Source organism: Crinia signifera, chromosome 7 (genome assembly GCF_055691185.1).
Source record: "Crinia signifera chromosome 7, ASM5569118v1, whole genome shotgun sequence".
NCBI lineage: Eukaryota > Metazoa > Chordata > Amphibia > Anura > Myobatrachidae > Crinia > Crinia signifera.
This window is the reverse complement of record NC_139223.1, coordinates 36,358,500-36,384,175: the sequence shown is the minus strand read 5'-3', so window position 1 is coordinate 36,384,175 and position 25,676 is coordinate 36,358,500. Positions and strand designations below refer to the sequence as shown.

Sequence of the window (25,676 nt, the reverse complement as noted above, 5' to 3'; positions counted from 1 at the left end):
AGTGAAAAACCCCATGTCGACCTTATGACCAGTCGACCTTCCTCATGTCGACCTTTATGCAAATTCGACCTAAAGTCATGTCGACCTTGGCCCATGTCGACCTTAAGTCAGGTCGACCTTCCTGCCAGTCGACCTAGTGGGGTCCACCTAATGACTGTAGACCTAAGTTCATTCTAATAGATGACCGCATCCCATTTCATCAATACAGGTGGAAGCAGTCCTGTTTGAAACTGTACTTTAGTCTCTAAAAAAGTCACAGCAATACCTAACTGAAAACAAGGATTTAACATAAGTTAATCAGAACTCTGGCAATAGATTCCCTTTGATGCAATACAATTCTGTACATCATTTTCTGTGCACGCCATTTGTTTAGAGCCGAGCACTTGAGCAGTAATTTCCCTCGCTGAATGAGCAATATCCTGCGAGCTGCATTCCTCTCTAACCTGAAATCAGCAAAGTGGGTAATTTACAGGAAAATTATATGAAATAACTAGACAGAGATAATATAAGAGCAGAGGAGCCAGTTCGGAATATTCTACGCAAATGAACAAACTTCCTGTGCTTTGTGCTGCGGCCAGGCTCAGTCAGACGTGAAGGCCGAACAGAAGCCTTAGTCAATAAAGTCTCCTTGTACCACAGGCAATGGCCTTTTGTGGCGTACAGTAATTACAGGTATTGTACATCTGTACATATAGTTCTGGCGAGATGTTGACCCAGGGCTGGCACTTGGCTGAAAAAACATGAATAATGTCAATAAAAACAAGAACTGCTTATTACACAGGGCTCTGCAGTGCGCTGGGAATACAGGCTGTTTATAAACTCTCTGACCTGACCTTACTGAGGCAAATTACCAAGCTCAAGCTGTGAAGCCGCTGTATGTGTGGGATTACATAGGAGGATGATGGGCACATTTGTGTAGGGGGAGGGGGGGGGGGAGTAAAGATGCATGCACACTATACAAGTTTTTAAACAATATGCAAAATAGCTACATCATTAACTATATTATTGTGCAATACGTCTAGTGTGTACACAGTATAACTTTAACACCTGTCGCCTGTGCATGCAGTCAAATCCTGACTATGGGGGTTATTCAGGCGGGATCGCATCTCTGCGGCCCTGCCAAAGTGACATGCCTTCCCTGAAAATGTCTGGGCATTTTCCCCGACCATCCCATAAAACAGACAGTTATCGCCTACAGACGCCAGCTTTCTGTCAGTCAGCTTGTGTGCGGCCAGCGATTAAAATAAGACAGTGGATTTTGTCGCTGGATGGCTTGGCACATGCGCAGTACAAACCGTACGCATTTGCTGTCAATCGATAATGCCAGCAATCGGGTCTGAATAACCCCATATACATATTAGCATGTTTGGGGCCGTGTTGGAATATCACTGAACGATATCGTTTAGCGTGTATGCACAATATCGTTCATCTGGGAGTTCAATGGAAAACACTAACTATATCAGAAGTAATTAGAATATATAAAAAGACTGTATCATGATGTGAAGAGAATTGTAGCGCTCCAAGCTCTGGAGAAGCCTCGTGCACAGCCAGGAATAGGGATGGCCATCGATGGTTGCCACCGATGTCAAAAGTGCACCTGGCCTTCGATAGTGTATTACTTTGCAATGGATGACCATCGATGTTTTTACATATGGATGGTCATCTATTTTCTTTGATTGATTGGCCTGTGGGCCAATCAAAACATGAAAATATAGGGGTGGGGCTTCATGGGTGTCGGGGGGTGGAGCTATGTTCCATGTCCCACCCCTTGGAGAAAAAAAGCTACACAAAACTATTCGATTAAGCTTTACATGGATGGCGGAAAACCATTCACGCACTTTCGGCCGCAAGTAGGAGAAATCATTCGATGGTCGCTCACCATCAATTGCTTTTTCCATTGTTCGGAAAGAAAACTCCCCGTACACTCCACGCCAATTTTGGGATGGGCACTGATGTCATCTGATGCCAGCCGCCCTCCCCAAACAGGCATGGACATGAGTGCATTTGCAGGGGGTACAGCCAGCATTTTTATGGGCGTGCCCATAAAATGCTGAACGTTTCCCTGCTTCCACTTAAAGCCCGCCCACTATTGAGCAAACGCCCCGGCGAGTGTGCATACGCGCATTTTCTCGCACGTGCAAACATCGGCCGGGGTAGTGAATATGGCCCACGCACCGAGCTGCTCTGAATCGTCCCCATTGTGCCTAATTCAGGCCTGATCGAACGGCTGTGAATTTGGCAGGCTGGGCGATTATCGATAGACTGCGCATGCATACTGTAGTACACATGTGCGAGGCCATCCTGCGGACATCCTGCTGCTCTTTTGATCAGTGGAAATACGCGAGCTGGTGCCTGTCCTTGTGTTTCCCTTCTATAGCCCTATAGATTGTAAGCTTGCAGCAGGGCCCTCCTACCTCCAAGTCTGTCTGTTGTTACCCAGTTTGTTTTATCTCTGTTTACAATGGAATCTGCTGCGCTATATAAGACACAGTAACGGAATCTGCTGCGCTATATAAGAAGCTGTAACGGAATCTGCTGCGCTATATAAGACAATGTAATGGAATCTTCTGCGCTATATAAGACACTAACGGAATCTGCTGCGCTATATAAGACGCTGTAACGGATTCTGCTGCGCTATATAAGACAATGTAATGGAATCTTCTGCGCTTTATAAGACACTAACGGAATCTGCTGCGCTATATAAGACACAGTAACGGAATCTGCTGCGCTATATAAGAAGCTGTAACGGAATCTGCTGCGCTATATAAGACACTGTAACGGAATCTGCTGTGCTATATAAGACCCTTTAACGGAATCTGCTGCGCTATATAAGACGCTGTAACGGATTCTGCTGCGCTATATAAGACACTGACAGAATCTGCTGCGCTATATAAGACGCTGTAACGGATTCTGCTGCGCTATATAAGACACTGACAGAATCTGCTGCGCTATATAAGAAGCTGTAACGGAATCTGCTGCGCTATATAAGACACTGTAACGGAATCTGCTGTGCTATATAAGACCCTTTAACGGAATCTGCTGCGCTATATAAGACGCTGTAACGGATTCTGCTGCGCTATATAAGACACTGACAGAATCTGCTGCGCTATATAAGACACTGTAACGGAATCTGCAGCGCTATATAAGACACTGTAACGGAATCTGCTGCGCTATATAAGAAACTGTAACGGAATCTGCTGCACTATAGAAGACACTGTAACGGAATCTGCTGCGCTATATAAGACAATGTAATGGAATCTTCTGCGCTATATAAGACACTAACGGAATCTGCTGCGCTATATAAGACACAGTAACGGAATCTGCTGCGCTATATAAGAAGCTGTAACGGAATCTGCTGCGCTATATAAGACACTGTAACGGAATCTGCTGCGCTATATAAGACGCTGTAACGGAATCTGCTGCGCTATATAAGACAATGTAATGGAATCTGCTGCGCTATATAAGACAATGTAATGGAATCTTCTGCGCTATATAAGACACTAACGGAATCTGCTGCGCTATATAAGACACAGTAACGGAATCTGCTGCGCTATATAAGAAGCTGTAACGGAATCTGCTGCGCTATATAAGACACTGTAACGGAATCTGCTGTGCTATATAAGACCCTTTAACGGAATCTGCTGCGCTATATAAGACGCTGTAACGGATTCTGCTGCGCTATATAAGACACTGACAGAATCTGCTGCGCTATATAAGACGCTGTAACGGATTCTGCTGCGCTATATAAGACGCTGTAACGGAATCTGCTGCGCTATATAAGACAATGTAATGGAATCTTCTGCGCTATATAAGACACTAACGGAATCTGCTGCGCTATATAAGACACAGTAACGGAATCTGCTGCGCTATATAAGAAGCTGTAACGGAATCTGCTGCGCTATATAAGACACTGTAACGGAATCTGCTGTGCTATATAAGACCCTTTAACGGAATCTGCTGCGCTATATAAGACGCTGTAACGGATTCTGCTGCGCTATATAAGACACTGACAGAATCTGCTGCGCTATATAAGACGCTGTAACGGATTCTGCTGCGCTATATAAGACACTGACAGAATCTGCTGCGCTATATAAGAAGCTGTAACGGAATCTGCTGCGCTATATAAGACACTGTAACGGAATCTGCTGTGCTATATAAGACCCTTTAACGGAATCTGCTGCGCTATATAAGACGCTGTAACGGATTCTGCTGCGCTATATAAGACACTGACAGAATCTGCTGCGCTATATAAGACACTGTAACGGAATCTGCAGCGCTATATAAGACACTGTAACGGAATCTGCTGCGCTATATAAGAAACTGTAACGGAATCTGCTGCACTATAGAAGACACTGTAACGGAATCTGCTGCGCTATATAAGAAACTGTAACGGAATCTGCTGCGCTATATAAGACACTGTAACGGAATCTGCTGCGCTATATAAGACACTGTAACGGAATCTGCTGCACTATATAAGACACTGTAACGGAATCTGCTGCACTATATAAGACACTGTAACGGAATCTGCTGCGCTATATAAGACACTGTAACGGAATCTGCTGCACTATATAGGACACTGTAACGGAATCTGCTGCGCTATATAAGAAACTGTAACGGAATCTGCTTCGCTATATAAGACAATGTAATGGAATCTTCTGCGCTATATAAGACACTAACGGAATCTGCTGCGCTATATAAGAAACTGTAACGGAATCTGCTGCGCTATATAAGAAGCTGTAACGGAATCTGCTGCGCTATATAAGACACTGTAACGGAATCTGCTGTGCTATATAAGACCCTTTAACGGAATCTGCTGCGCTATATAAGACGCTGTAACGGATTCTGCTGCGCTATATAAGACACTGACAGAATCTGCTGCGCTATATAAGACACTGTAATGGAATCTGCTGCGCTATATAAGACACTGTAACGGAATCTGCTGCGCTATATAAGAAACTGTAACGGAATCTGCTGCGCTATATAAGACACTGTAACGGAATCTGCTGCGCTATATAAGACACTGTAACGGAATCTGCTGCACTATATAAGACACTGTAACGGAATCTGCTGCGCTATATAAGACACTGTAACGGAATCTGCTGCACTATATAGGACACTGTAACGGAATCTGCTGCGCTATATAAGAAACTGTAACGGAATCTGCTTCGCTATATAAGACAATGTAATGGAATCTTCTGCGCTATATAAGACACTGTAACGGAATCTGCCACGCTATATAAGACAATGTAATGGAATCTTCTGCGCTATATAAGACACTAACGGAATCTGCTGCGCTATATAAGAAACTGTAACGGAATCTGCTGCGCTATATAAGAAGCTGTAACGGAATCTGCTGCGCTAAATAAGACACTGTAACGGAATCTGCTGTGCTATATAAGACCCTTTAACGGAATCTGCTGCGCTATATAAGACGCTGTAACGGATTCTGCTGCGCTATATAAGACACTGACAGAATCTGCTGCGCTATATAAGACACTGTAATGGAATCTGCTGCGCTATATAAGACACTGTAACGGAATCTGCTGCGCTATATAAGAAACTGTAACGGAATCTGCTGCGCTATATAAGACACTGTAACGGAATCTGCTGCGCTATATAAGACACTGTAACGGAATCTGCTGCACTATATAAGACACTGTAACGGAATCTGCTGCGCTATATAAGACACTGTAACGGAATCTGCTGCACTATATAGGACACTGTAACGGAATCTGCTGCGCTATATAAGAAACTGTAACGGAATCTGCTTCGCTATATAAGACAATGTAATGGAATCTGCTGCGCTATATAAGACACTAACGGAATCTGCTGCACTATATAAGACACTGTAACGGAATCTGCTGCGCTATATAAGACACTGTAACGGAATCTGCTGCGCTATATAACACACTGTAACGGAATCTGCTGCGCTATATAAGAAACTGTAACGGAATCTGCTGCGCTATATAAGACAATGTAATGGAATCTTCTGCGCTATATAAGACACTAACGGAATCTGCTGCGCTACAAGTAACTGTGGTACTTGTGTCTTGTCACGGCGCCCACGATGTTCATCTTAGTACATCGCATGCATCACATCGCATCGCATGCGATATAACCACATGCGATGCAATCCGATTTTTAATTGTACAAGCACCCTGATGGGTGCTTTCAATGTTAAATGCACCCCCATTGTCAACGCCACCCCCACTATGAATGCCAACCCGAAGCGTGGCGAGCGCAGCGAGCCCGCGAGGGGCGGCGGTTTGCGTCCTCCGACCATTTCATACCCCCACTATCCACGTCAGTGTGGAGTTGATTTTAGATAGTTTGGTGAGCATAGCGAGCCCGACGAGGGGACGCGGATGACTTTACATGTATTCCGCGTCCTCTCACCACGCTTTGGGCGCGGTGATCTAAATTCAACTCCACGCCGACGTGGATAGTAATAGCTACGAACCATCGATGTTTAGTCATATGCAGACAATGATGGGAAATTGCAGCGCAGCAACTTTTGCTCATGTGCTTCACCGGTTCCTGGTGTCCGTAACTGCACAGAAGACATGCACCGTGGGCTAAGCATCGGACAGGAATTGTGCAATGGCTAGCACCTGTGGTATCCCAACGACATCATCAATGAGTTAGGGAACATCGATGGCTGCTAGCAAACTATTTCCAAAGCTCACCCCCTGCTTCACCCCTGTTTTTTTAATACCTGTTTGTCACTACTTTAAAGTTCTCTACATGCAGTAAGGTTCTGAGAGACAGGCATGCAGCTGCTGGAGGCTGCCACAGGACCAGGCAGACATATCTCCATAGCTACAAGGCATAACAGTCTGAGAACTAGTTGATACCAGCGAGCTCTGTATCAGCAGCGTCCATTGCCAGGTGACGTCACTGAAGGCGCCGTCTCTCCAGCAACAACGTCATTGTGAAATCGGCCTATCCATAGACAGTGCAATGCTCAGCCGCGAATACTGACGCTGCTGCTGCTGCTGCTCTTCCATTGGCGACGGAGATGGCTACCGGCGGCCCGGCGAGAACAGGCGAGGAGCCCGGGGAGGAGGAAGAAGAGGAGGAGGAGGCCGGCGAGGAAGAGGAGGAGGAGTACACCTTCCTACCGCTGGTGCACGACATCATCAAATGGTAACTTCCACCGGCGCTGAGACACTGTTGCGACTTCACTGCGTCTCCTCATCAGGCTAATATTAGAGGGTGGGACTGTAAGTCCCAGCATTCATCTCCGCACAGGCAATATATTTACCAGGCCTGGCTGACCTGTGGTTCTCCAGCTGCTGAGAAACTACATATCCCAGCATGCCATGCCACAGTTTTATCCTCCCCAAATAGCAAGACTGTGGCGGTGCATGCTGGGATGTGTAGTTTCACAGCAGCTGGAAAGCCCCACAGGGATGGTTGCTGTTAGGACCACTTCTGTATTCTGACACTTCCCATCATGCTCTGCGCCCACTTATACCTGGAGGGGGAATATAATAGTGTGGCGAGCAAATCAAGCCACTGTGCGTGAAGTGTGGCGAGCACGCAAGGGTACAATCCAGCTGCAATAACAAAGTATAGAAGTGGATCTAGATACAAGCCCACGGGGATGTCCGTCGGTCACCTGTGGACAGGTGCACACTCCAATGCCCCGTGGACAGTATACGATATGCAGCACTGTCAATATCATTATCGATAACAGCAGTGCTGCGAAAACAACGACAGATACTCCATGTACCTGTCACCGGGACCCCCGCCAAACATGCAGTCAGTGACGATATTGTCAAGTTTCACTGCATGTTCAGACGATAGGGATTACCTTTGACACGTTGCGGGAGCGTGCATCGTTAACGATATAGTGCGTACACATTGACGATATGCATGATGGTGCTGTATAGTGTGTAGTAATGACAGTACGATTCCATGTTTGGTAAACAATATCGGTAGTGCTCCCAGACGAACGATATAATGAACAATATATTTTATTGACATCATCCGGCCCACCAGATATGGCTGCATGTTCAGGTGACAGAGTGGGGGCCATTTGTGACTCATAGCAACACGTATCAGTAACTAGTGTTCCTTCTAGCACCCGCCAACTTTGAAAACCTATGCAGTTCCTCTTTCCTGCCTGGGGTGTCGCTGTCTGCTGTGGTGTTTCTGGCACAGGTCTGGTTTGCGTATCAGTGCTGATATACAGACCACACTGTGCTAGAAGCACTACAGCAGACAGTAACACCCCAGGCATGGAAGAGGAACTGCATGGGTTTTCAAAGTTGGCGGGTGTTAGAATGAACACTAGTAACAATATAGTGTGTACACACTAGACGATGAGCAGGATAACATCGCTATCGTTTAAAATAAATTGCATCGTGTGTGTGCACCTTCGGCCAATCAAATGCAATAGCTCGGATGCCGTGTCATTTGGCTGCTTAAGTCTAATTCCCAAAACTGGGATCAGGGAATTGTCCTGTTTACAATAATCTGCTGGCAGCTAGTAAGTGCCAGTGTGGGCCTGGCATTTCCTCGTACTATAGAGGTGATCAGTTCTCAGTATGACCCTGTGTAAATTCCTAGTTGGGAACACCTCACCAGTAGACATTAATAACTGTAATACAGGTCAGCCTCATGGCAGATGCCCAGCATACTTGTTATAAAGGCCGTCTTCATTGTAATGCAGTCAAAGTATCATTTGCAATAATTAAACATTCTTTAAAGTTCCCAGCAATTTCTGTGAGGTGTCTGCACCTACCTGTTGGTAACGTGAGATGATATGTAGTTGTCTCCATCAATTTTTAACTACTATAAAATAGTAGAATTTCCCCCCCCCCCCCCCCCCCCCCCCTCAATTAATGGAATGGGATCATTCGTCAGACTGCATTTAGGTCGACCCCACTAGGTCGACTGGCAGGAAGGTCGACCTGACTTAAGGTTGACATGGGCCAAGGTCGACATGACTTAAGGTCGAATTTGCATAAAGGTCGACATGAGGAAGGTCGACTGGTCATAATGTCGACATGGGTTTTTCACTGTTTTTTATCTGAATGTTGACACAGTCGACATGGACACATTTGGCAATGAGAATCGGACCCTCGCATCGCTCGCTTCGCTCGCAATGCTTCGGGTACGGTGCCTCGCTGCGCTCGGCACACTATTTTATTCTCCCACCACGCCCTACTGGATGGTAGGGCATGAAATACCGCCTGTCGGCACATGTCGGCTCAAAAAACAGTGAAAAACCCATGTCGACCTTATGACCAGTCGACCTTCCTCATGTCGACCTTTATGCAAATTCGACCTTAAGTCATGTCGACCTTGGCCCATGTTGACCTTAAGTCAGGTCGACCTTCCTGCCAGTCGACCTAGTGGGGTCGACCTAATGACTGTAGACCTAAGTTCATTCTAATAGATGACCGCATCCCCAATTAATACAGTACCCACACGGGTCATTATTTAAAGGCAAAGTTGAATGTAGTAACGATGCCCATGTAATCTGTTTCAATGTAAACCAAGGTAGCAGGTGCATACCTTTTTTACACTGAAGTCTGCCTCCAACCATACATAACGTAGGTCAGAGACAGGGCTTCAGAAATACTTATCCCTATCCCACTGCTGGTCTAGGGTCAACGGTGTTCACTTACATATGATGTAATCTCCAAGCACTCCTGAGCCCGCCCCTTATAGCCATGACGACCCCAGTCCTGTATGATCCAGTCCTGTCTTTCACACTGTAGCTGACCAAGATCACACCCAGGAATACCCTGTTCGCGACTCAGGTCATGGACCTGGGACGTACCCAGGTATGACGACCCGGTTCAAACCTATCACACCGAGTCGGGACCCAGGTCACACTGGCTTGCCTTGGCAATAACCTGGTTTCTAAGTTTGATGTGAAAGGGCTAAAGATGAACTTTATTAGAGAGAGTGTATCTAACACTATTGCACCAATGAAATGTATAACACAGATAAAATTAAGGATGCCCCATCAAAAACTGATTAAGGTACGTTTTTGCCCAGATGTATCAAGCTTCAAAAAGTGATAAACAACCAGCCAATGAGCTCCTACCTGTTATTTTTCATACCCATCCTGTAACATGACAGGTAGGAGCTGATTGGTTGGCTGTTTATCGCCAATATATTAGAATCGGTTTGTGAGTTTGCCTGTGTGGAACTAAAAGTCCCAGCCGGAAAGCCACAGGGCCTGCGACAGACCGTTCAGTGCTCACACCCAATCACTTATTTGTCAGCTGTTTGGGAGTAACACAACAAGGCAGCACGTTGTCTGCTGGAGACTCACAGGTGACTGAAATGATATTTATAAGGGACAGTATAAATATGTATCCGTGCTCTGAATAAGTCTCCTTTGCGTAGGCCCCTAAAGCATGCATATGAAAGGCAATAGCTTCCATCTGGCTCCAGATCTCTATCTAGATCCTGGATTCAGACGAAGTAGGAAATAAACTTCTCACTACAAAAGCAAGCGATTTGACATAAGTGTAAACTCAGAGCGGTGGCCGGTAATCTACAGCGATGCCGTTCCGCGTACAGGATCAGACATGCCAATAAATGGATATCCTGTTTTCAATTCAAAATCTAAATAATCCAGACTGGCCGCTGCCTTTACATTGTACATAATCCAGAAATGAGAGTCTCCGGCCGTATAATCACATCTTTCATCTGTTATATAGTATTCCATTTTTGCATTCCCAGGTTGGAATGATTTGGGCCTTTAACTGCTTGTGACCAGAATGGCCTTCGCAACAAATAAGAATGCAAGAATTGTAGTATTTTAAATGCTTGGTCCTTGCAATTTCCAGCTTTCGCAGATGTTTGGGGAACAATTAATGTCCCCGTACCCTTCTACACTATGGCCCTTTTACACAATTACAACTTATTGGGCCGATGAATCGTGTGAAAAGTGCCATATCGGATGTATTTTACCTCAGGATTTGATCCAATTAGCGGTCCCCTGGCTGCCACAAGGATTTGTTGGGTTCCTGTGGCAGTCTGTGGCATCGCATACAATAAGTCATATGCAAAGGCAGCACATACGACGTATTGTAAATTTTAGGAACTGTTCTCCCAACTGCTGGAGTCACTTTGTGTGACCCAGCGCTTTGGCCTGTGCAGGGTTGTGTATTGCACCTACGCAGCAGGGATGCAGCTGGTGCCAATGCACACTAATATTGAGTGCCAAGGTGCACAAATAGGGGCGGTCTGGCGCACAGATTGGTGCAACTCGACCTATGGTCAGCTACAGAAGACTTGCGTTCATCTCTGCATTAGCCGCAGCTGCACGAAGCTGCGTAGAAGGCATTTAATCAGTGCTCTCAAAGGGGGGTATTGATTACCGGGTCACAACTGTCGATCTGTTACGACAGACGTGCTCCTGGCCTATTTTCGACAGCATATCGCCAGACGGGATTTAATGTCCCGCCTACCGAGCGTCGACAAGGGGCTGTGGCCGCATAAATGGCCATGGATTGTCGAGATCCGTCCGCGATCGCGACAATTCATGGCCGTTATCGACAAAACGTGCCCGACAGCTTTTAAAGTCAGAGCCTTTATGTCAATCTGTTTTTTTCAATGCAGTCAGGCAAGACAACATTGAATAGGCGCCTGCCGCTATTTCCCCCGTCGGAAGTAGAGATGTGCAGACTCGGATTCCAGAGATCCGAGCCCCCACGAACGTCATCATTCCGAGCCCAGTTCCGAGCAGCGCTCGGAGATTCCCGCCTGACTCTGGTCCGTCCGCGTGGTCAGAACGTCATCTCCCGGCGCCGGAATTCGCAAGGCTTTAAATAGCGGCTGCTGCGCCCGCCATCTTCACTTCAGTCTAGTAGTGGGTTGGGAGAGGGTGTGTTGGTGCTGCTGCTGGGGCTTAAACTTGAGCTTGACCTTGATATTTTTTATTCGCTGGGGCTGTCTCTCAGTGCTGCTGTGTAGTCTAACTGTGTACTAGTAGTACTACTGTCTCCTCTGTGCGGTCTACCTCTGGTGTGCTGTGCTGTAATTTATTTTATTCGCTGGGGCTGTCTCCCTCAGTGCTGCTGTGTACTCTGTTCTCCTCTCTGCTTAGGGTGGGCTCTCCCTAGCAAGGAGGACAGTCTAACTGTGTACCTGTAGTACTACTGTCTCCTCTGTGCTGGGGCCTACCTCTGGTGCTGTGCTGTAATATATATGAATAATTATATTATATATAGTCCACTGGTGCTGCCTGCACTGAATACTGTGAATAGAGATTGCCAGTATTATTTACTCAGTCCACTGTTGCCACTGGCAGTGTTACTGCCTAAGTGTACTTGCCTAGTAGTACAACTACATACTAGGCTGCTATATCTAATTTAATTAAAAAATAATACTTGTGCTGCGTGGGACTGTAAAAAATAATTCCATGCTGCTGGTGCACTGGCGTGTGCCACTGAGTGCCACTGAGTGTAATGGGCCCCATACATCAGCAATCACAATTTATGGATTTTCAGATATAGGGATATTTTGGCCAGATAAATGGATTTTACAATCAATCTGACTTTGCCCACACATTACAGATTTATTTCAGTGATCGGCAGATTTTTCCATCTAAAGATTGCATCTTCATATCTGGAAATTGCCCCAATCGATTGTCATTTCAGCTGTTCATAATGTAAATAGATGAAGAAAACGAATTGGGAATGCCCACACATCTAAAAAAGATCTGCAGATAATACCAGATTATTAAACATGTTTAAAAACCTGATTAAGCAATCGATTGGCGATTCTGATTGGGATTGCCAAAAGGGGGAGCCCACACATCTAAAATTAATTGTGGCAATCATCTCCATATCTGAAAATTGTCACAATTAATTGCTGATGTATGGGGCCCTTAACTGCCAAGCAGTACCTAATAATAAAATTAACTATTATAAATTCTGCTGGTGCACAATACTAGTATTGCTGCCGTATCTACCTGTCTGGTGCCTAGTACTGCCGTATCTACCGCTGCATTGCCACTCTTACATGAGCCACGTGTTTGTGCCGCACACTTGTGTGGCTTAGTATAGTTATCCAGCTACCTCAGTGCAATCTTTTGCCCTAAAAACAATATTGTGAGGTGTTCAGAATAGACTGGAAATGAGTGGAGATGAATGTTATTGAGGTTAATATAGCGTAGGAGCAAAAAAAAAAACCCAAATTCTGCGATTTTTTTTTATTTATTTTTTTTGCAGTTTTTATGCTTTTTTACAAAAAATTCAGAACCCAAAAAATCCAAACACAAAACACAGGAGGTGTTTTGCCAAAACCCATTAGAACCCAAAACCTCAAGGTAATCAAAACCCAAAACCCGAAAAGTGGCCGGTGCACATCCCTAGTCGGAAGTAGCGGCGGGGATTGAATACCCCCTTTCTGATTGGATAACAACCTTGTTCTAAGACTCATCTCTATCTCGCTCTTTCTCTCTCTCTAGCATGGACAAAGACAGCCAGGATGTTTACCAAGAGCTCAATGAGCTAAAGAACAAGTTCCAGGTGATGAGGAAACAAATCGGCAACATGCCCGGGATTGACATGACCCCCGAACAGCAGCAGCAGCTTCTCCAGAACCTGCGAACGCAGGTACAGACCAAGAACCAGCTGTTGCAGAAGTACAAGGGTCTCTGCATGTTCGAGATCCCCAAGGACTAGACCATGGGATGCAGTTGTTAAAACGGGTAACTTGGCAGTGTCAGCTGCCACGGCTGACCCATCATGCTCTCTGCCTTGAAGATGTGCTGTCATTTAGGAGGACAGCTGAAGGCTGAATGCTGCACTTCCGGGTCTCAAGTCACCGTATACGGGCACAGCTCAACCCCTCCACGGAGAATAAATCTGCAAATTGAAAAGCGTCCAATCGCACCCATAGCAGAGCATTGCAGAACTGCCGGACCGAACTTGCAGCGCTGGGGTTGGCGTAGATTAAACCCCTGTATGAACTCTCTCCTATATAGGTTTATTTTTATTTTATACATATGTACTGTTTCAAAATACACATGGCAAGGTGCCTGTATAATTGTGCTCATTGTCTCTCAAGCTCTGTATGTTTCAAGACTGCGATTTAAACCATCATTAAGTCATCTCTTGTATGAGGTAATTAATGGGTGGTGATGGAGGTAATTTTCCCTTACGGATCTAAATGTGACCACACAGACTGCTCCCTGCATCCGAGGCATTGGGACGACTATTCCCCAGGGATGGGGGTTCCCTCCAGCTGTTGTTGAGCCAAACATCCCAGCATGCCCTGCTACAGATTTAGCATGGCCAAATAGCAAAACTGTAGCAGGGCATGCTGGGATGTTTAGCTAAACAACAGCTGGTGGGCCAAAGGTTTCCTATCCCTGGCATACACGGACACAGCTATACGGAGAGAGGCTGATATTTCTGGATATTGACAGCCTGTAATGTTAGCTAGACAAAGTATAGGCAGCCATTTTGTGCCTGCTATAAATACCTACAGATTCAGCCAACACTATCACTAGGAAACGCCACCAAGACACAGTGTGAATAATTTATATGAAGGCGACCATTAACCATAAGGATCCTGAGGCTCTCACCATTACCAGTCCAGCACATGAAATGGCCGCCCCCTCCATTTTGTTTTACAGTGTACACTATAGACATTGAGGCCATAATAGCAGAATATAATAGGTGTCGCTTTCATTTCTGTTTTGGCACACTTACCAGTAATCCTAGCACTATTTGTTTAGACGTCATTGATTATGTTAATGAGCATGAGTAGTACATAATTTACATGTCTTAGAATGAAAGTTCTTGGAAGCATTGGCACAGGGAGTGGAAGGGCAGTGACCAACACCATTATAATGCTGTGAGGTAACAGCTCTGTGTCTCTGGTCCAGCGGAGAGCATGGGTGGTTGGGTTTGGGCATAGAGATGACTAATCTTCAGCTCAGGAGCTACACCTATGATCCGGAGTTGTACGCTGAGTAGTCTCTCTGCATTGTCTGTAGCAATCTGTGTCTTGCAAAAAGTGCTGGGTGGCTTATACCCCTTTTACACCGCCGAAAAAAACCTGGGTTTTTCCCGCATGGACCCGGGTCAGTGGCAGTGTAAAAGGGGTTAACCCGTGTCCCTTTACGAGGGACTTCTACCCAGGTTCTGACCAGGGTAGAACATGGGCAGGACCTGGGTAGAGGGCAGTGTAAACGGGTACTCCGGGTCATCCAACAGCAATGGGGAAGCCCAATCTCCAGACCGCAGCATCCTGCGGTCAGTATGGAGGGTGGGCAGGGGGCTGCACACAGCCTCCGCTGCTGTCTGCTGTACTGTGCAGACAGCAGCGGAGCCAGGGAGGAGGTGAATGGATGCCTGTGTGCGGCATCCATTCACCTCATTGGTCTTGCCCCCAGCACGACGATCGGCAGTCCCGGCGCTTGGAGATGCTGTTATCTCCAAGCGCCGCCCCCGTTTACACTGCTAGTCGGCACCACATTATAAACAGTGCAAATCCCGGATCCGACCTGGCTTGGAGCCGTGTTCCAAATACCTGGTCGGATCGGGGATTTGGGTGTAAAAGGGGTATTATTGGCAAGAGCTGAAAGTTGCCTTGGTGCATTAACCCTTTGCTTGCCAACATCTCTGAGAGATGTGCAAAATATCTGACTCCCCCAAAAAATGACACCATCGCTCACATTTGTTATATAAATTCAAATAAAAAATGTTGCGTAAAAAAAGCTGACATTTCCTATGTAAGGTAAACATTACCGGTCATTATGATGTATATAAATGTTTGCTTGCCCATTTTCACACCTATTTTTTCAAATTCACTTGGCACTCAAAGGGTTAAGAGTGCTCAGGTGGTGGGGAGGGGAGGTGGTATCTCTGGGACATCAGTAATCCATAGTAATTCATGGGCAGCGTGTGTAGTAATTAGTGACATTCAGTCTGTACTGTTCTTCTCCCACTCACAACTGACCTCCACCAATCTCTCCAAAGGGTGGACATCTAGATATCCGTAGCCTACTGTTATCTCTTTCACAGTCATCTTTATTCATGTCCCCGTCTTTACCTCAGTGATGTCACTCATTGCTAAAAATGTATTTTCAACAGGATATATAGCAGCAGCAGCGCACACATACATAACGTTGGTACCAACCTTGTATTGGCCAGTTGTTCAACCGAGGAAAAATATCAGCATGTCCAAAAGGTCATCATTGACAATGGTCGACACGTGTTGTTCACATGTTTTCCCAAATTCTGCTTGATTTACTATCCACATGGACATATAATGGGAATAGTAACCTGTACTGAAATACAGACCATACTGTGGTAGATGTACAATAGCAGAGAGCGACACCTCCGGCGGGGAAGAGGAACTGCACAGGTTTTGAAATATGCAGGGTGTTAGAATGAACACTAAGGGGGAGATTCTCTAAACAAGGAATGCGGTAAAAACCCCGTTATCTGGGTTTTTACCGCATTTTGGGATGCTGTAAGCATCCCCCGCCGGGTTAACCCGGCGGGGGGCATCGCCAGAAAAATCTGGCGATGCCCCATAGAAGCCAATGGGCTTCTACCGCATCCCTCCGCCGCCCCACGCCGACGCCCCGCATCGCCCCCCTCACCTGTGTCCGGGCAGCACAGCGCAGTGCTGCCCGGACCTGTGACCTCCTCCCTGCACTGATCCTCTTCCGGGTGCAGGGAGGAGGAGAGCTCGGCGCAGCAGCAGCGCCGGGTGTGGGAGGGAGGGGGGAGCCGCCGGGACCTGCTGGGACCTGGCGATTCTCACCGCAAAGGACAGCTCTTGACGCAAGAGCTGTCCTTTGCCTTAATTATCGCATATGTTACAACATATGCGATAATTAAGTATGCGAAGGGGGGCGGAGATTCTTAGAGAATCTCCCCCTAAGGGGGAAATTGACTAAGATGGGAATTCTATTTCACAGGGGATGTTGCTATGGGAAACCAATCAAAATCTACAGAGAATAGGAGAAAAAGACCTTCATTTAACCAGCAATTACATTTTGATGTAAGAATGTGGCACCTCGGGCTCAGCTGTCCTCTGTGCTGGTATGTACGGCAGTCTGGGAGGCATAAAGAAACTGACAACCCCTCCGTCTGCCAACCTCACATCTTCATGCCCTATGTGCCCAGCGATCTCTCCGTGTTCATTGTCATTGGTGTAAAACTGGGGTAGCCAACCCTAGTCCTCGAGAGCTACCAACAGTGCATGTTTTGCAGGTCTCCTCACAGAATCACAAGTGAGCTAATTAGCTCCATCTGTGCATCTTTTAAAATGTGTCAGTGATTAATGAGTGCAGCTGTGCAGCAGCTAGGTTGTCTGGAAAATGTGAACTGTTGGTAGCTCTCGAGGGCTAGGGTTGGCTACCACTGGTGTCAAATGAATAAAACGGGCGGCTGTGCCAATGATGACATTCGTTTATACGATACTGCGCAGCCTGTTCCTGGCGCCACATGCAGAACAGGGAAAGGGTTAACCCGACCGTGAGAAAACACTGCGGTAAACCTTGTGAGGTCTATAATCCCACACACAGTACAGGGAGAACCTGAGGATTACTCTACACATAAAAACACCATTAAAGTTGTTGGTGGGCGTAACCAACAATCTACCGCTCTAATAGATTAATAATGATGAGGCGCGGCCTGGGCGGAGATTCCTAAACGTGGCGCAGCTTTTCCCATTATGCCGTGAAAGCACATGTTTAATGCAGATTTCTACACCCACTCGCAAGGAGTCAAAATATTAATGTTGGCACAGCTGGTGTTGTGGTTCAGAGCAGGTTGTGTCTGCGTTCTATAAGGATGTCTCTGCAGGCTGTGCCCTGCCCCGCTGCTTATTGGCTGGAATAGGGGGTACTTGTTTCCTAGCACGGCCACAAATCTTGGCCATCGGGGGTAATTTGAGTGGCCTGCGACGCGACCGACGCGATGCCCCCGATTTTTCCATTGAAATGCATTGAAAACAGTGAAAAATAGGGTCGGTCGCGTCGTGTGCACCTAAAAATGCTTAAATGGTCCAGACGCGATGCCCCCGATTTCCCCATAGGGAACAATGTTAAATGCCTCAATTTACCCGCGATGACCACGATTTCCCATAGGAAACAATGTTAAATGGATGAATTTACCCAAATCAGCATAGGAACAATAGTAAATGGCCCAAAAACACCCCTGAACATTGAAATGTCCCCCCAAAAGTAGTTGACGCCACCCCGCCATCAACGTGAACCCGAAGCGTGGCGAGCGCAGCGGTACGCGTCCTCCGACCTTTTCATGCCCTACTATCCACTAGGGCATGGAGTGAGAATAGAATAGTGTGGCGAGCACAGCGAGCCACCGAGCCCGAAGCGTGGCGAGCGCAGCGGATACCTTCACAGGTAAACGCGTCCCTTCGCGGGCTTCCCAGGTGTCCGCGTCGCCATGGACACCTGGGAAGCCCGCGAGGGGACGCGTATAACTGTGAAGGTATCCGCGTCCCCTCGCGGGGCTCGCTGCGCTCGCCACGCTTCGGGCTCGGTGGCTCGCTGCGCTCGCCACACTATTCTATTCTCACTCCACGCCCTAGTGGATAGTATGGCATGAAAAGGTCGGAGGACGCGTACCGCCGCCCCTCGTGGGCTCGCTGCGCTCGCCACACTTCGGATTCACGTTGATGGCGGGGTGACGTCAACTACTTTTGGGGGGACATTTCAATGTTCAGGGGTGTTTTTGGCCCATTTACTATTGTTCCTATGATAATTTGGCTAAATTGAGCCATTTCACATTGTTTCCTATGGGAAATCGTGGTCATCGCGGGTAAATTGAGGCATTTAACATTGTTCTCTATGGGGAAACCGCGGGCATCGCGTCTGGCCCATCGCACCCGATTTTTTAGCGGCCGCGATGGCCCCGATTTTACCCCCGATGACCGCGATTATGATCGTTGTGGCCGTGCTAGGAAACAAGTACCGAATAGGGCTTAGGATATGGGCTATGTCACTACATAAAAGGTGAATATAATCATCCTGTTTTACAAGGGACATGAACGACCAGTTACTTAACGTGCCCCTACACAGTGTGAGGTGCTGTGCAATGCACGCTCCCGCGAGCATACCATCGCACAGCACGTAAAGGGCCAGATGCACTAAGCTTCAAAAGTGAGGAAATGGAGAGTGATAAACAGCCAGCCAATCAGCTCCTTCCTGCCATGTCACAGACTATGTTTGAAAGAGGTCAGGCAGGAGCTGGTTGGTTGGTTGTTTATCACTCTCCATTTTATCACTTTTGAAGCTTAGTGCATCTGTGCCAAAGTCTGTGCAGCCCGTTCTTTCTGAACTAGCTGCTGATCGCATGCAAATCACATCGCATGCAATCTAGTTCAAAACGCACGGAAATATTGCACCATGTATGGGCTGCGTTTGGGACCTTGTAACAGGTGGTATGCCTCTATTGGGTCAACCACTGGAGGTCGACGAGGCTTATATTAACACGTTAAATAGGTCGAGATGGCTAAGGTTGACACAAGTATTAGGTCGACAGTCAAAAGGTCAAAATTAGTTTTTCACATTTTTTTTTTTAGCTGATGTGTTTCATGCCCTATCATCCACTAGGGGGTGGAGGGAGAATAGAATGGTGTGCCGAGCGCAGTCCATGTCGACATTCGGGACAAAAAAGTGAAAAACTCCTGTTGACCTTGCCATAGTCATCCTAATGCTTGTGTCAACCTTCCAACCCTGTCAACATTAGCCACGTTGACCTAAGCCACGTTGACCTTCAGTGGTCAAACCAATGATCTATACCGTGTTCATAAAAGCATCAGGCCTTAACCCTTTCAGGTCCAACGTGTAGTCAGGCTCAACAGCGCTAGTAGCAGATCCAGTGGTGAGACACTTTAAAGCACGAACATTAATATCGTTCAACTTTCAAAGGGGGTCAATCTTATTAACCCTGTAGGGTGCGAGTTGCCATTTGGGTGTCATTTTCACGCTGAAAACGGCACCTGAATTAACCCTAACTCGCACCCTTCGCAGGCCCGAAGTGGCTGAAATTTGCTTGCACCCCTATGGAGGTGCGAGCACTTTTCAGCGAATTTGGCCCGCCGTAAAGTGGGCCCGGTGTCGTGAGGATTCGCACTCGGCGAATCATTCGCGCACATCGGGGTTAATAAGATCGACCCCAACGTAGATCATTTTTTAATTAAAGAAAAATACAATTCAAACCAGGCTGTTTAAATGGCAAAAAAATAAAAATGGGACTGCAAGGGTTAAAGTGTTCACCTTGTATACTGTGTTCTTGCTACATGGTGGATTTATCAATAATGCTATGGTCCTCTGAACCATAATTCAGTAAAGAGGGGTGCCTAGCCCTTATTATTGTTACTGATGTTACATTTACCGTATTGGCATTATTACTGGGCCATATAAATAAAATCTATAATGTGTGTGTTTATGTATACAGCCATTTTTCAGCAGGCACCAGTCAGGTTTACATTTTAATATGCCTCTTACCGGCGGCACAGAACCACCCTTGCATCAGACAGGCACACACCTGCCGAGACAGAACACCTGGTTCACCAACATTAATATTTGGACTTCTCCTTATACGTGTGGGGTGTAACGATCTGCTTTCCTGCGATGACACAAAGTTCCGTTCCACGTGTATCGTCTCCACCACAGCCTGTCCCCATCATTATTAATCACCAGACAAGATCATATTGCATGGTTTCAAAGAAACTTTAATCCTGACAGATAAAATTATCCAGCAAACCCAACACCTTGTATGTATAATGCAACATGGGACGTGCAGCTAGGACAGCCTTTGTTGCTGCAGCACACTGTGCGTTGGAACGGCTGCTACTGTACTATGCTCTCCCTGCTGGCACCTGTAGTTCCACAACCACTGCAGAGGGAGATGCAAGCAATTTAACCCTCCACCTGCAGCTGTGTTCCAGACCCAGTCCCTTAGGTTTAGCAGTGTAATGTTGCTGTGTGGCCAGTAGAGTGCGCCATGTGACAAGTTAGAACTGTGTTTTATTTTTTTTTACTTCATTTAAGCAGATTGAAATTTCTGATCTGGTTGCTAGTATGGTAGGAAGTTTTCTTTAAGGATTGTAGAAAATTTTATGAGGGGGGCATGTACTGAGCAGATTAAAACATTAATATGCTAATAGATGGATATTGACATTTTAAGACACCCGTTGCTGCAGTTCTCAATCTTTTGCTATGTAATCCCTTTGTTCTCAAAGTCGGTCCTCATGTATTCCAGGTCTCCTCACAGAATCAAGTGAAATAATTACTTCCACCTGTGGATCTTTTAAAATGTGTCAGTCAGTAATAATTGCAACTGACAGGTGACCTGGAAAATGAGAACTGTGTGGGGTCCTGAGGACAGAGTTTGAGAACCACTGCTTTAGAGTCTGCAAAATCATAAGTTCCTAGGTGCCAAGGTAAACACTGCAGGTTAATAAGTTTATGGACAGTCACACAGTAGTGGTGTATACACCTGTATATACACTACTACACCTGTGTACACACAGACATCGCTTCTCAGTTACAGTGTTAGCAGGGAAACCTGTATTCTACACACAAATGGGAAGAGGATATAGGTGTGGAGTAATACTTATACCCACAACAGGCTGCTTACGACTAATTTAAATGCAGTTCAATTCAGTATGTTAATTGTTCGGCATAGCCATTGAATAACTAGGACACACGTGTACATTTGAATTGATTTATTTGCGTACAAAAATAAAAATATGACATGACAATGAAATGTATAACAAAGTATAAACAGGTGGATTTGTTCAGATCCATTTACAATACTTGTGTAGAGTGCACGAGGCACATTGTAAACAAGAGTCTGTAAAGTCCGTACACCGTACATATAGCGTACACCGTACATATAGTCCGTTCGCTTCTCACAGCTCCCCCCGAATACTTAGTCCAGATTTTAACCCCACGGGGGAGGGCGGAGTATAACAACTCCCAAGAAGTCATCGTAAATCAATATTTATCAAGTCAATATACACCTCTCTTTGTCTGTCCCTTCACAGTTATGCACATAAGACAGATGTGATATCACTGTCCAGCATCAGCGCTGCTAGGCTGGCCTCTCCTTTCTGCATCGACCTCGGCGGCCCGACCAACCATCAGAAGGCACGGGGGGCAAGTGATTCCCCTCTACGGACATGCCTCCTTGGTTCGGCGTCTTCAAAAAATGCCCAGATCTTTTGTTTCTCTATGTATATATTTATAAAGGCTTCTCGGCCTCAGAGATGACGTTCCTAGCTTATGACACATCTTTCCTTGTCCTTACTTTGCCCACCTCCGATCGCTTTCTCCCGTATGTACATTAAGTCACTGTGGATGCTGGGTCTGCGGGCGAAGGGAGCTACGATACCATATGCATTTCCATCCTCTTTGGCTTTCTTCCCCTTGATGGACTTTTTGTGTAGGATCTCGCAATACTGGACGGACACCTTGCGGTGCAGATCGGGGCTCATCTCGCTGGGGAGCTTGGCCATGGTAAAGAGCGCCTGAAACATCTCATCCAGCTGGGAGTTCTTTTTAGCAGACACTTCAAAGTACAAGCAATTATTGTCCACTCCGACCAATTGCTCGATCTCATGAGCCTGGACCTCCCGGTAGAAGTCCCGGTCGCCCTTGTTGCCACAGATCACCAGGGGTACGTCTATGTTTTCCTTAGTCTTGTTCTTGAGGCAGGATTTGGTCTCGATGATCTGTTGTTTTAAACGCTGGACCTCCTCAAAGGAGTCTCGGTTGTCCAGGCTGAAGACCAGTATAAAGACATCACCTGAAGGAAAGAAGGAGGACAGGTTAGTATCAGGTTAAGGAGTTTTTGAGACATATTAAGACAAAAGTAGGATAGTGCTGACCAAGGGGTACTCAACATAGCCTGAGGGTCTCACTACGTAAAGGTATTGCAGATCAGCAGAGACAATCATTTGCCAGGAGGGCTGCTGCAATTCATTATGGGAGCAGAATTAGGAAGGCAAAACTGAGGCTGGCTGGGATATGTAGTTCCAGGACAGCTAGGGAGAGATGGGCTGGATCGAGCAGATATATGGCTACAGTACATGCAAGTCTACTAAGCTCTGCAACAAGTCCTGGCACAGCAGAGCGAGCTCTGCAACAAGTCCTAGCACAGCAGTGAGTAGCTCTGCAGCAAGTCCTAGCACAGTTCTAGGCAATGCATCCTAGCACAGCAGCAATAAGCTCTGCAGAATGCCCTGCATGGGGCAGTAAGAGGCTCTGCAGAGGGTAGGTGCACAGCAATGGTCTAGGTACTCACCAGTAAGGATGGAGAGTCTCCGCATGGCAGGGAACGGGTGGTTGCCTGAGGTGTCCAGGATGTCCAACTGATAGACCTCCCCGCGGATGCTGTAGAACTTGCGGTGGAAGTCCTCTATGGTCGGGGTGTACTGCTCCTCGAAGCGGCCGCTGAGGAAGCGGGAGACGATGGAGGTCTTGCCCACCTTAGAGGAGCCAAGGATAACCATGCGGTAGCAGTTCTTGGCTGGGATGTCCAGCTCGGAGTCATTGGGGCACATCTTCTTGATCATGGTGGTCAGTCTGTTTCTGACTGTGCAAGGAGCGGTGCTACTGAGAAGCATAAGTACAGTGCGGAGAGATAGAGAGAACTGAGGGACTCTGCTGCCTGCAGTGCCTTATATAGTGCTGGGACCCCGCCTCCTGCTCTACGTCACTCACAGACAGAACTCTGACACAGCCAGCAGCACCGACACAGGGCTGGGATAGGAGAGAGCTGCGCTGTGTTTGCTATAGGAGAGCACAGAACCAGTGTACAGGCTCTGTATGCAGGAGATCGCAGCACAGGCTCTGCATCATCTATAGGGGATCACAACACAGGCTCTGCATGCCTCTATAGGGGATCACAGCACAGGCTCTGCATGCCTCTATAGGAGATCACAACACAGGCTCTGAATGCCTCTATAGGAGATCACAGCACAGGCTCTGCATGCCTCTATAGGAGATCACAGCACAGGCTCTGCATGCATCTATAGGGGACCACAATAGGGGACCACAGCACAGGCTCTGCATCATCTATAGGGGATCACAGCCCAGGCTCTGCATGCCTCTATAGGAGATCACAGCACAGGCTCTGCATGTATATATAGGGGAACACAGCACAGGCTCTGCATGTGTGTATATATATAGGGGAACACAGCACAGGCTCTGCATGCCTCTATAGGGGATCACAACACAGGCTCTGCATGCATCTATAGGGGACCAAAGCACAGGCTCTGTATGTATCTATAGGGGATTAAAGCACAGGCTCTGCATGCATCTATAGGGGATCACAGCACTGGCTCTGCATGCCTCTATAGGAGATCACAGCACAGGCTCTGCATGCCTCTGTATGAGATCACAGCACAGGCTCTGCATACCTCTATAGGGGATCACAACACAGGCTCTGCATGTATCTATAGGGGATCACAGCACAGGCTCTGCATGTATCTATAGGGAATCACAGCACAGGCTCTGCATGTATCTATATGGGATCACAGCACAGGCTCTGCATGTATCTATAGGGGACTACAGCACAGGCTCTGCATGCCTCTATAGGGACCACAGCACAGGCTCTGCATGTATCTATAGGGACCACAGCACAGGCTCTGCATGTATATATAGGGGACCACAGCACAGGCTCTGCATGTATCTAGAGGGGACCACAGCACAGGCTCTGCATTCCTCTTTAGGAGAACACAGCACAGGCTCTGCATGTATCTAGAGGGGACCACAGCACAGGCTCTGCATTCCTCTTTATGAGAACACAGCACAGGCTCTGCATGTATCTATAGGGGACCACAGCACAGGCTCTGCATGCCTATATAGGGGACCACAGCACAGGCTCTGCATGTATCTATAGGGGACCACAGCACAGGCTCTGCATGTATCTATAGGAGACCACAGCACAGGCTCTGCATGTATCTATAGGGGACCACAGCACAGGCTCTGCATGCATGTTTAAGAGAACATAGCACAGGCTCTGCATGCCTCTATTGGGGACCACAGCACAGGCTCTACATGCATGTTGAAGAGAACACAGCACAGGCTCTGCATGCCTCTATTGGGGACCACAGCACAGGCTCTACATGCATGTTGAAGAGAAACACAGCACAGGCTCTGCATGCATACAGTATTTAGGGGACCACAGCACAGGTAGAATATTACAGCACTAATATAATATGCAGAATTGTAGTGTGTTTATGAGAGACCATAGTAAGAAGATGCTCTGCACTGATTGCAGCGCACTGTAGGGGAATGACTGAGTCTGTAGGAATAACAGGAGCAGCATACACCAGACACCCTATGGGCTAAGACTGTACAACCCAGCACATACGGTAAGTGTCAGACAGGAGAAGAACCAGTGACTGTGACTGTATATGTGTCCGGGAGCACAGCAGGCTGCACAGGGCTTAGCGCGATCTGCAGCAGCTCCTCCATCACCACCACAATATGTGCACCCCATAAACGTGTATAGGACGGTGGCTGCAGACTGTCAGCTGTGTGGCTCAGAGCATGGAGGTATTGCCTGCTGTTTCCCATAGAAAGTCGGTGTATGTGTATATATATAAACAATTGATGTATTTATTGATGTCTGCCTGCGGAAAGTGCTTGGATTGCCATGATTTAGTGCTGTATAATGTCTATTATCTATTTGGATTTCCTC

The 25,676-nt window shown here is 46.9% G+C and overlaps 2 protein-coding genes and 1 long non-coding RNA gene across 3 annotated transcripts in view; 2 read left to right on the top strand and 1 right to left on the bottom strand.

Moving 5' to 3' along the window:
• Positions 1–6,837: 6,837 nt before the first annotated feature.
• Positions 6,838–14,086, top strand: MED9 (mediator complex subunit 9). Its single transcript, XM_083152819.1, has 2 exons — positions 6,838–7,146; positions 13,442–14,086. The coding sequence occupies exons 1-2, from the start codon at positions 7,019–7,021 to the stop codon at positions 13,656–13,658; spliced, it is 345 nt and encodes a 114-aa protein (XP_083008945.1). The 5' UTR covers positions 6,838–7,018; the 3' UTR covers positions 13,659–14,086.
• A 7,592-nt stretch (positions 14,087–21,678) lies between these two features.
• On the bottom strand, positions 21,679–23,633 carry RASD1 (ras related dexamethasone induced 1). The gene is made up of 2 exons (XM_083152817.1): positions 23,274–23,633; positions 21,679–22,775 (listed from the first exon to the last, which is right to left on the bottom strand). Exons 1-2 carry the CDS (start codon positions 23,593–23,595, stop codon positions 22,246–22,248), a joined length of 852 nt encoding a protein of 283 aa, XP_083008943.1. The 5' UTR covers positions 23,596–23,633; the 3' UTR covers positions 21,679–22,245.
• Positions 23,634–23,701: 68 nt separating this feature from the next.
• The window catches only part of LOC146020048 (uncharacterized), a 54,901-nt gene continuing 52,926 nt past the window's right edge, over positions 23,702–25,676 (top strand). The window contains exon 1 of the long non-coding RNA XR_014450716.1: positions 23,702–25,347. This is a non-coding gene — a long non-coding RNA (uncharacterized LOC146020048). The remainder of the gene's footprint in view (positions 25,348–25,676) is intronic.